Source organism: Episyrphus balteatus, chromosome 1 (genome assembly GCF_945859705.1).
Source record: "Episyrphus balteatus chromosome 1, idEpiBalt1.1, whole genome shotgun sequence".
Classification (NCBI taxonomy): domain Eukaryota; kingdom Metazoa; phylum Arthropoda; class Insecta; order Diptera; family Syrphidae; genus Episyrphus; species Episyrphus balteatus.
The window spans coordinates 21,690,076-21,702,122 of record NC_079134.1 but is presented as its reverse complement, the minus strand read 5'-3'; the positions used below and the strand labels follow the sequence as shown (position 1 = coordinate 21,702,122).

Genomic DNA, 12,047 nt, shown 5'->3' with positions numbered 1-12,047 from the left:
ATATAAAGAACATGTGAAAAAAAAGAACAAATACAAATTTCAAACAAAGAAAAGGGGCCCTTTAAAAATGCAGGCCCTTACTCTAACTTTTTGAAAGTTATATTTATAATAATTATATAAGAAGTTAAAAGGTTTGGGGCCCCAGGGGTGTACAATTGGACATACCCTTGTACCGGGCCAGTGCCACGGGGCCCCCACGTACATAATGCTAGGGCTCCACGATAGATTGTATTTGGGAAGAAACAGGATGTAAGAAATAAACAACGAAACAAACAGATACCTATGATGTGCACTCAGTTTCCTTATTATCACATAAGATATGTTTCCATCTTAAAGCCTGCCTGGTACGCTGCTCGCGCTAAATTTTAGCTCCCATACAAATTATCGAAAATTTTTAGCCGAGATAAAATGGATCCCATACAAGTTATCGATAACTTGTATGGGAATTTTATCTCAGCTAAATTTTAGCGCGAGCAGCGTACCAGGCTTAAAGACTTGAATCAACAAAACAGAATAGATACAAATTATTGGGGTTTTCGCGTACCGTACTTGTCCTCGGGTCTTGCTTGTACCTAACATTATTGGACCCCTGTACAAATAAAATGGGTTTGTAAATTCCAAATACAAACTTAAATTATTTTTATTCCAAAATCACAGGCGATCTTTTGTGAGCTTTTCCACACAGTGGCCCCAAAATAAATGAGAGGGTATCCTTTTCTATAGATTAAAAATTGCCGGTGTTGCCGTTTTGATTTTTTAAATTTAATTGAAGATTTTTGTGAACAAGAACAAATTTTTTTCAAAAATTTTTCTTAAATTTTATAAATTAATTGATGCCAAAAGATTGTCTAGGAAATTCAAGGAAAAAAAATATTTGGGAGTGAGGGACAATCTTCCATCGTTCAAGCGATAGATGCTATTTTCTTATTAATTGACTTCAAACACAAACAAAAATATTTGAACACAACGGCAACACCTACAATATTCATATATACATTTTTTTAAAGCTAGAAGCTTAGTCATATTATGTAAAATTAAAATTAAGTTAATTGAATGAACGGCTTTTGAAAGAATGGTAATTGAACTCAGATTTTTGAAAAAAAAAATTATTGAAAAAATTTTAACATGTCGTTTTTTAAACTTGGTCGTAATATAAAATGCATTTATTTTCAAATTTTTTCGGCCGCATTTATTATGATTTCAAATTATAAAAGGAAATGTCAATATGTATTACGGTTTATAAAAAAATTTAAAAAGCATTTCATTTTCGAAGCACTTTTTTTAATAAAAGTTTTGAAAAAAAATGTAACTTATTTTTTTTTTTAAAGTTCAACATCTGAACATAAAATTATTTTTTATTCATTTAATAACCCTTACTGTTGAAAGTTAAATAGCAAAAATTTAAAGTTCCTATTTACTACAGTCTTTGAGAAAATTAATTATTTCAATGCAAAAATTCAGTTTTAATAAATTGAAATTGAAGTAATTTTTCATTTTTTTTCAAAAGTGTGATATATTTTACCTTTTTTGCTTCGAAATTCAACTGATAATCTTTATGGCCAAAAATTTGTTTTAAATAAATTCATATTTTATTAGAAAAAGTTTGGAAAAAAGTCATTTTAAATTTTTCTAACAACATTTTTTTTTAAATTCTGAGTTTGAGGACCATTTTTTCAAAAAGTCTTGATTAAACTTAGTGGGTTTAAATTTAAGAGATAAGAATGAGCTTCTGGCTTTTTAAAAATGTATTTTAAAATATTGTAGGTGTTGCCGTTGTTTTCAAAATATTTTTTTTTGTGTTTGAGGTCAGAATGTTAGAAAATTGCATTTATCGCTTAAACGATGGAAGATTGTCCCTTACTGATTTATATTATATTTTCCTTAAATTACCTAGAGAATCTTTTGCTATCATTTGTTTTTATGAAATTTAAGCAAACTGGTTTTAAGCTCTCAGTGATCCCCTCTATCGTCCTATGAAAAAAAATTGCACGATCTAATTTTTTCCATTTCAGCTTAATTTTTTGTACATCCCGACTGGGCTAATACGAGTTTCGTTTGATTTTGCTAAAAAAAAATTTCTACATGGGACTTTTTTGCCTGCTGATGGTGACTTTTTTGCGATCTTCTCGAATTTCCCAGCGGCAACACTACCCTAGGGGTATGTTCAAAAAGTACGATTTATATTTTTTTGGTAAAATTGAAAATGTTTATTAATTGCACATAAAAAAAAATTTAATTTATAAAAATATTAAAAAATAGGAATATCCTCGTAAGTAAAGCCGTCTTTTTTAAAAAGAATACATATTAAAATGTATCCATAATAACCTCCAGGAATAAACATTAATATTCCGAGCATTAAAAGTGGCCAAACACGATCTTCATATTTTGCATCAAAATAACCGGCTGATATGAGAATACTGAGTGTGATTGAAATCTATAAAAAAACATACAAATTGTTTTATCTTTTAATCAAATTGTTTTGGATAAACTTACTCCACCAAAAATCATAAATCCTGTTATAAGAAACATTTGTTTCCACGGGATTTTTCTCTCCGGTTCAACATCGAATTGGTCAGCAGAAATTCCATCGGCTGTGTCATGAGTTGATGGATCGATGATGCGGGTGTAATCGCCTCTATTTACATTTTTTCTACCGCGATGATGAACACTCCCGGCCGTTGTCATTTTTTATATCACAATGGAATAACTATTTACAAATTAATAAAGAAGTAGGTTATTGAAAAGTTGTTATTAACTATTTTACCATAAAAGGAAATTTATGTTGAAAAGATAAAAAAAATTTACTTTGTTGTTTTGTTTGCACTGAAAAAGGTTCTGAGAAAAAAAATTCCCGTTTTTTGTTTTGGGTAAATGTCATTTGTCTTGTGTGAAATGTCATGTGTTGCAGGGGAATGAACTAGAGAGCGTTCATGGGTGAAGAAAAATTTTCAGCTAGTTAATACGATAAGGGGGAAACACAATGAAGTGATAAGCTAAAACTTAGTACACACCTAAAGCGAAACGTAATTTTCCATACAAAAATAGCACAACGAAATTTTTGTTTTGTTTTTGCTTTTTTGTATTTTCTTGAATTTTTGTATTTGTATTTTTATTATTTTGACTTTGACATAATACTTGATGGTATTTTTTCGTTAACATGTTCGCTGTCAACTTTGGAGACTTACAACCATATTTATAGAAGAAAAGGTTGTTTAACTTTAAACCACCTCTAAATAGATCTTAAGTACAAAATGTGTATTTATAAAGAATTTACACATTTAAGCAACGTTGCTTAACGATTGCTTAACTTAAACGCCGTTCACCACGTTTAGAGCTTGCTTAGAGCGATTTTAAGAATGATTTGACGACATATGAATTATTACTAAGATCGTGAGCTCAGTATGATGCTATTAATTTATCTAGGGTTTTGATGTGAAGATATCATTTTGTTTTAAAATGAAATTATTTCCTAAAAGGAGCTTGAATTTTAAATTGAAATTAAAGAATTGAAGAATATTAATAATAAAAAAATTAAAATGTCGTAACAAAATCATCGTCAAAGACCTAATCAGTGTTTTTGTTTGCAGCCAAATTTAAGAATATTTGTTTACAAATACTACTTACAAAATGTCAAAAACCACGTGATGTTTCTAAAATGTAGTAGTATTTTGTATTATATTAGTTAATTTCCCCTCATTTTTTGACACAACTATCGTTTAGTTAATCATCTGTGGGAACTCGATTATAAATTCAAATTTAAGCAACGTTGCTTAAAGACGAATTAAATATTTAAGCAAGCCTAACTAAATAACCTTTAAGAGCCGATTTAAGCAAATCTAATAAATATGGCTGTTAATGTTTTTTCGTTTCGCATCAGCTGCGTACTAGGCTTAAGGCCTAGTACCCAACTATAACACAACAGCTTCTGTGCAACAGCTTGTATTGAGCTTGCGAACTTGTTTAACAACTTCTAATAAGTTGTTTAAATAAATACTGTTAAGAAAACTTAACCGAAGAAAGCTTGTTTTTCGGATAAACTTGGTTAATGAATTTATAGTAGCTTTACAGAAAATATCAAGTTTTATAATTGATTTTTGGTTTTGATATTGAATAATCTAGCTCGGACACTTTTTGGTTTTGACATTGAATAATTTAGCTCGAAAATTTTGTTTGTTTTGACATTTCTGCTTTTTGAACTTATTAAGTTTTTGATTTCAATAATAAATAATGAATTTACTAGGACGGTCGAGTGGGTAAAGTGGTGGACTACCACCAAGCAGATACGAAGTTCGATTTCTGGGTGTATTAAGGAAATTATATACTTTTAAAATTATTATTAAAAGATATACTACAAACTAATAGAATGTTATATATAATTTCAGATTAAAAGATCAAATTCATGATTTAAAATCTAATCAAAACCAATTAAAGAGCTATACAAGCTATACATACAAATCAAAATCAAAAAATTCAAGAAAAAACATCAAATCTTCGTTCAAAATTTCGTTATTTTTGTATTTTTGTATGACTTGAGAAAGAAATTTTGTTTGTGTAAAAAGTTTTTTTTTTTTAAGTGAAAAAAAGCGACAGGAAAAATCAATTGATCATAACTTTTAAAAGATAGATGAATGAAATTTATACAGTAGATAGGTAATTAAATAAATAAATTATGATTGTGCAAAATTTCAATTAATTTCATATTCAAAATTCTGAAATAACGGTGAAAAGATGTTCTTTTTCTAAACACGTTATATCTTTTGATCTAGAGCACATAACAAATTTATTTAACTTTAATACGCATGCTGATAATATCACCTTTCATTTAATATATCACACGTAACTGTACGTGCTCTACAAGTTATATAATCTTTAATTGAAAAACTTGAAAAATACCTCAAAACACCTGTGTAGGTTTGTTGCCGATGACCAGCCAGCAGTAGAGGAAGTACCGTAATCTCAGTTTGAAATTTCGACATGGTTGGCTTTAAAAAATTCTTACTTTTTTTGTAGGCATGGTAGAAATATGATTGAAGCGTCATATAAAAGGTGAAATAATAATGATATAAAATGTATTATAGGTTGTCTTTTAAAAAATGGATTTAATGGCGTTAGAAGAGAAAAGAGATTGATTGTTTTGCTTTCTTTTATGAAAACTAATTGGGTTAAAAAAATTCTAGCTCTTTTTGTAGATGTTGTGGTCGATATAAATATTTTGAGCTGAAACAATAAGCTTTAAGATGGTATAAAATTTATTTTAGGTTGTCCTATAAAAATAGTGATGGATTTTTTTAAAATGATTTTTAAGGTTTCACTTCAACCACGTGTGAATTGCACACATGATTTTTTTTTTAAGAAGTTTGGAATAAAACTTCTGAGGTGACGCAGAAAAGTTATTCTACTGTTTGTAACTTATTTTTTTCAGCACAGGTGGAGGTTATTTTTAATTCACAACAAAAAAATTTTAGAAAATTATATCTCGAAAACCTTTTTGTTCTATTTTGATTAATGCGATTTCTCAGGTCATCAGGAGGTGTTTCTACGCACAAAAAATATCTGCTAACTGAACAGAATTTTTCTATTACCTTAACAGATTATTATATTTACCAAATAGCTTAAAAAAAACCCTCGTACAGTTTGTTAGTGAAATGTATTTATTATCTGGTATAAATGGAAAATGTAAAAATTTAAAAAAAACAATAGATAAAAAGTATGTATATATTTTACGAGAAAAAAATTGTTTGGCATAAGTGTTAGGTATAAAATTATTTTTTAATAAAAATAAAAAATAGAAATTGTTTTTTTTAGTTTTTCAAAGGAAAGGACAGCATTGCCATACACCATGCTGCATTCCTCAGTACTTTTCCAGTAGTAGAATTCGCAAATACGCCTTCACCGTTTATTTGTGTATCACCATACAATATGCCGGCAATTACTCCCGCAAACACAATACCGCCAAAGAATACTTTTAAACCAAAAGCAGCTATGTTAACTTCATTATTTAAATTCTTTTGTTGTGTTAATCTATCTTGCAAATCCTTAAACAAAAAAAAAAATACATTTATTTGATTAAAAAAAAAACTGTACAGGAAATTTATTTTCTTACATTATGTTTACTGTTCTTAGTATCTGGAGTCCTTACATATATTCCCATGATTCTCGTTTTGCTTAAATTATAGTTGGCACTTTAGAATATCTTTCTAAAAAAATATAGTGTAAGTACAACAAAAAAAAAAGCTGCCGACAGCTTTTTTGTATGAAATAAATTTTCCAAACCTGAACGTCGACTGTCAGGTGTGGAGTTTTTTTTTATTTGAGACTTAGGAGATCCTTTAATCAGAATGAAAATATTGCATATAGCTAAACTAAAGAATCTAATATATTTTGTAAATGAATACGAATATATTAGTAAAATATACATTTTTAGAACAGTTTTATATAAACAGATGTTATGTTGAACCATGACATTTTTAAATTATTCCCATAAAGCTTGTGCTAGAAATGTGAACGCACCCCTTAGCCTATATTATCAACCATAATTCTGTTGAATTGAAATTAATGAATGAATTGTTTGATATCGATTTTTCACACAAATGCTTGGTAAATAAAGAGCGAAAAACTCGAAACTGCAACTTTGGATCGAATTTTATTTTATAAATTTAAATTATTTTATGAAATCAAAATTATGTTTTTTATTGATACAAAATATTTATTTTTTAAGATGTACTTCATGGAAGAGAAATTACATAGCTCTAGGTAGAAACGAAAGACACATTTTGGAAACTGTTCTTAAAATAGAATATGTGTTTATTTAAAATATAAGAAAATTATTGAAGTAGGTACCTATTTTTCCTTTTTTAATTCAAGACAACTTTAACTCAATACCAATTTTGTTTAGATATAAATATACATACAAAAAAAACTATTATTAATTGAACAAAAATTTGAACACTTTACAAGATGGGTTATCAAAATAAACAATGAATTTGACAAAACTAACTTTTGGCGTTTACTTTGTATTTCAGGTCAACAATAGATGCGTTCTACTATCTATAAAACGTGAAATTTATCTGCGTTCAGGTTTAAAGCCCTTAGTCAGCTATTACATGAAGCCTCAAGAGGCGCGACTCTTTTTAAACATAATGAGTGCAAAAGAGAAAAAAATCATGTGTGCAATTCACACGTGGTAGAAGTGAAACCTTAAAAAATCATTTTTCTTGCAAAAAAAAATCCTTCAAATCCATGTTTTTTATATGACAACCTAAATAAATTTTATATCATCTCAAAGCTTATTGTCTAAGCTCAAAATATATATATCGATCAGGTCTATGAGACATCTACAAAAAGAGCTAGAATTTTTTAAACTCGATGAAATTTCATCCAAAAAGCAAAAAAAAACATTTATTTTTATGTTCTCATGCTATTAAATCAATTTTTTTGTTTGACAACCTATGTATAAAAAAATTTATACCATGTGAAAGCTTATTGTTTTACCTTGTATAATGATGTATAAATCTTATTTCAAAGATGTCTACAAGAGAAGTTAGAGTTTTTAAAAACAACCATGTCGAATTTCCAGACTGAGATTACGGTACTTCCTACACTGGTAGCTGGTCATCGCCAACAGATCTCCACATGTGTTTTGAGGTATTTTTCAATTTCTTCAATTTAAGATTGTGTAACTTGTAGAGCACGTACCGTTGTGTGTGATATATCAAATAAAATGTTATGTTATCAGCATGAGTATTAAAGTTAAGTTAAAGCAAATTTGTATGTGCACTAGATCAAAAGATATAACGTGTGTTGGAAAAGAACATCTTTTTACCGTTATCTCCGAATTTTGAATATGAAATTAATTGAAATTTTGTACAATTATAATTTATTTAATTACCTATCTACAGTACAAATTTCATTCATCTATCTATTAAAACAAAAAAGTTATACAAAGTTGAAGTCATGTCGCGTTTTCGTTTCATCTTGTTTCAAATCACTACGATACTAAAGAAGTTTTCACTTCAAAAAGATGAAAGAAAAAATTATCCGACCGGTGACTCGTGGGTCGTGAGTCCGAGACTCTTTTTTGACGTTTCTTTTTCCACTTTTTCTTTTTTCAACATTCCCTCTCATTTCATTTTGCTTCTTGGTGCAATACAACAACAACAAATTTTAAATCAAAAGAGAAATGTCAAATTTGAGTTCTTGACTCAAGAGGCATCGTGTAATAGTACTCGCCTCACAGAATGATTTATCAAAAGAAAATTCGAAAAAAGAGTCAAGCCCCTTAAGGCTTCGTGTAATAGCTGACTATCACAACTCAATCAGTTCACTGACCACTGCACAAATAGAGAAAGAAGACTTGGTTTTCACAAAAAAAAGCCTTAATTAATTACTTTTTGAAAAAGTACAAAAGTGAATGTTTTTTTTCTGGCTAGCGCAATTGTTTTGTGAAAAAGAGTATACAAATTCTAGGGAGTTTGGTATTAATAACACAAGTCCAAAATCGTCTTTTTGAGATAAATGCATTTTAAAGTTAGGAAAATTCATCCAAATTCAGTTTTATTTAATACAAATGTATAGGGATTCAATTTTTTTTTAAATATGTAATAATATTTACACAAATAGATAAAGTAAAAAATTTGAATTTTTAAGCGTATTTATATGTTTTTATTGAGATATGTTGTTTTGACCAAACTATTTTTCGTTCAAGAATAAGATTATTTCGAGTTGTGTCCTTATACAGGGTGTCCCAAAAGTCAACGTCGAAACGAAAACGGTAGATAGGGTAGGTGGTGACGGTTATTTTGTGAGTTATGGGCATTATGTGACGGTTTTTCATGTGCCGTGACTACAAATCTTAATTTTTCTCATTTGTTACGGAACCTTGAATAACCCTGCTACCAAATGCATTTAAAAATTTAAACTCAGCTGCTAAGTACTAAAAATTTTTACATGACTCTAATTCAATGCACCGTAGTGTAAAAAAAATGCACAACGATGTTATTTAAGTTTTTTGTATTCTGAAAGGGTACAAAACTTAAATAATATGGAAAAATTACCTAATAAAAAAGTCGGATTTCTTAAGAAAAAAAATTTATCTCGGTTATAAATGGAATATTCGCAACAATGTTGTACCATTTTAAAAATAGAATTGAACACACAAACTTTTAAGGTAACTTGCCGAAACAACGTAGTGCATTTTTTTTTAACATTACGGTGCATTGAATTAGAGTCATGTAAAATTTGTTAGTACTTAGTTGGGCAAAAAAGTAATATTTGCTTTAAAACTGATGCAGCTGAGTTAAAATTTTTGAATGCATTTGGTAGCAGGGTTATTCAAGGTTCCGTAACAAAAAAAAAAAAAAAAAGTTTAAACATTTTTGATTGGTCAAAACAGCATAAGTTGGAGTTATGCCATTATGATAAAACATAATTTTAGAAAATGGAGTTAAGTGTGGTTAGGATCATTGAATATCTTTGGAAAGAGTTATGCTGTTAACGAAAAAAGTTTTTTTTTTAAAAATAGTTCTGCATACTTAACTCATTTTCGAAAAAAATGGACTGTTAATACCAAACTCCATAGAATTGATTTTTACACCAAGAAACTAAACTTTGTATCTTTATTTTAAGTTTTCCACTCGGAAAAACTATCAAAAACTACGTTAGAAAATTATCACTTTTGTACTCTTTGAGAAAAATTTTTGTGAGTTATCAACATCAAATTATAAAACATAAAAAAAAATGTTTGTTAAACCTTTAACGATACATGCCATAGAACAACTTTGTTGATTTCTGATTTTAAGGAAATTTTTTATAAAAAAAACGTTTTAGCGACCTCAATATTAAAACAAGCAAAAACATTTAAAAAATAATTTTTGAATTAAAAAAAATCCTTTTTTTTTTCTGAAAAATCAAGTTTTTGAAAACGGATCAATACGTTTTTTGATACTTTGTTTTTATGTGCCGATTTATGTTTTCTGTGTAATGGCATACCGAATTTAATTTTACATACATATATGCATTTTAAAATTTTTATTTCTAAAAAATAATTTAAAAAAAGAAAACGGTTCTAATGCTTTTCAAAAAAAATGTAAAAATTCTTTTTCATAGCCTATGTAGATCGAGCTATTAAATTAAATAAAAATTATTCTCTTATGAGTTTTATACACAGCTATTTGTTTGCCGTCATAAGGTAACGCATCTTAAAAAAACACTCGAATTTAATATGAGCAGATTTCCTTTGGAAATGGCAGACAATTGGGCTTTTAAGCCAAACGTCAGGGTCGCAGAAAAAAAAAAAACAGACAAAAAAACTTTTGACATTTCAATTTTGAGGAAAAGTGGCGTGTATTATGCATGCATGCTTTTGTTTTCCTCAGAATTGATTTGATTTGATTGGTTGGTTTTTTCTTGTACTTCTTTAATAAACAGTTATGATAGAAAGGAAAAAGACAAAGACAGATTGCTTAAAAGCCCAATTCATGAGTTAGATGATTACTAGATCTAGTACTAAAATCTACACAGCATGATTTGCTCAAGAAGATAGACATATAAATAGTAGATAGAAATGTGTAGTTGGCAGTAATAGATTTTTACTCAAGAGTAGGAATAATTAAAAGTTTAGAAAACGACATTAAAGTCACAAAATTATGCTCATGCGTCATTGGTTTTTTTTACTAAAAAATGAAGCGAAAAATTGTTTTTCTGATTTTAGTACAGGAAAGTTAGTAAAAATAAAATGCACGACTGGGTTGCACGAACTTGCTCTTAGAGTTAAAGTTGCTTAAATTTTTAAGACTTTATATAGAAATTTGGAAAAAGAAATAAAATTCGTTTTTTACAAAAATAAAATAAAATCTAAAATTGAATTGCCCTCCAAAACAAGTATGCAGTTTTGATTGATATATTAACATGCATTTTAAGAAAAAAAATTTTCAAAATCGTTAGAGCCGTTTTTAAAAAAAATAATTTTTTATAAATAATTTTTTGGAAAAAAAGTTTTTAAATAAAATTGGTATGCCATTTTGTATAAATAACTAATCAACATCTAAAAACAAAATTTCAAAAAAATTCAATGTCCCGTTTTCGAAAATTTGATTTTTCAAAAAAAAATTTTCAAATTTTTTTTAAAAATCCAAAAATTATTTTTTTGGAAATTTTATTTTTGGTTTATACTTAAATTATATAAATGCTTCTTCACAAAAAGTTTCGTTGAAATCGAATAATCAGTTTCGGAGATAATCGGATTTGAAAACAACCGTTCTATGGCAGGTACCGTTAATAATGATTTTCAAAAAAAAATTTTTTCATTGGAAGATAAACCTTAGCTTAAAACTAACATTTGAATTTTTTAAACAAAATCGTTGGATCCGTTTTCGAGATATTTCAATTTTACTTAAATCGGTATATGACATGTACCGTTATTTTTTATCCAAAAAAATTAATTCCAAAAACCCCTCTGGAGAGTCGCCAAATAACGCTACACACCAGTTTGACATTAATCGGTCCATCCGTTTAGGCTGTAGCTCCTTATACAGACAGACAGACAGACTGACAGACAGACAGACAGACAGACAGACAGACAGACAGACGGACTTCCGGGACCCACTTTTTTGGCATTCTCTACCATCGTAATGTTATGGAAAAATGTTATCTCAACTTTTTTTTTTTGTACGAATACATAACTTGATATATAGTACCTATATCGCAAGTAAAAAAAACATTTTGCATGTCACATACATTTTTTAGCTTTCCACTTTTTTACGAAACATAGTTTCGAACATCAAAAATGGTGATGGCAAATTAGATAAATCATCGGCCCAAAATTACAAGGTTCTAAGCGCCATTTTTACAAAAAATGAGTTATGGGTATCGTTGGATTCGTATTTTCAAGCGCTATCGAATGAGCGTACTGGCATCTATGTAGCAAAATTGGAATATTGAAATAGAACTTTGAATTTCTTATTTTTGTACATAGAACCTTCAAATTGTTATCAAATTTCACTGTGCAAGTCGAAATTCTTGACAGGCGCGCAAATAGGTAACTGTTTTTC

General features: G+C 28.4%; 1 protein-coding gene and 1 long non-coding RNA gene across 4 annotated transcripts; both read right to left on the bottom strand.

The window, feature by feature from the left end:
• Nucleotides 1-2,191: 2,191 nt before the first annotated feature.
• Nucleotides 2,192-2,919, bottom strand: LOC129905715 (transmembrane protein 230). 3 transcript variants are annotated; one of them, XM_055981257.1, is made up of 3 exons: nt 2,765-2,876; nt 2,494-2,707; nt 2,192-2,434 (listed from the first exon to the last, which is right to left on the bottom strand). In XM_055981257.1, exons 2-3 carry the CDS (start codon nt 2,683-2,685, stop codon nt 2,249-2,251), a joined length of 378 nt encoding a protein of 125 aa, XP_055837232.1. In that variant the 5' UTR covers nt 2,686-2,707; nt 2,765-2,876; the 3' UTR covers nt 2,192-2,248. The 3 variants fall into 3 exon arrangements, with proteins under 3 accessions (XP_055837232.1, XP_055837231.1, XP_055837233.1); XM_055981256.1 differs by having other exon boundaries at nt 2,193-2,434; nt 2,806-2,919; XM_055981258.1 differs by having other exon boundaries at nt 2,193-2,434; nt 2,494-2,799.
• Nucleotides 2,920-5,697: 2,778 nt separating this feature from the next.
• On the bottom strand, nt 5,698-6,996 carry LOC129905864 (uncharacterized). The gene is made up of 3 exons (XR_008770667.1): nt 6,841-6,996; nt 6,104-6,197; nt 5,698-6,035 (listed from the first exon to the last, which is right to left on the bottom strand). It is a non-coding gene; the product is annotated as an uncharacterized LOC129905864 (long non-coding RNA).
• Between the last annotated feature and the right edge of the window lie 5,051 nt (nt 6,997-12,047).

Excerpts from the sequence above, each read along its gene's own strand:
- LOC129905715 (XM_055981256.1), bottom strand. The coding sequence starts at position 2,685 with ATGACAACGGCCGGGAGTGTTCATCATCGCGGTAGAAAAAATGTAAAT. Across the intron at positions 2,435-2,493 it reads GATTTATGATTTTTGGTGGA|ATTTCAATCACACTCAGTAT; the intron begins GTAAGTTTATCC and ends GTTTTTTTATAG.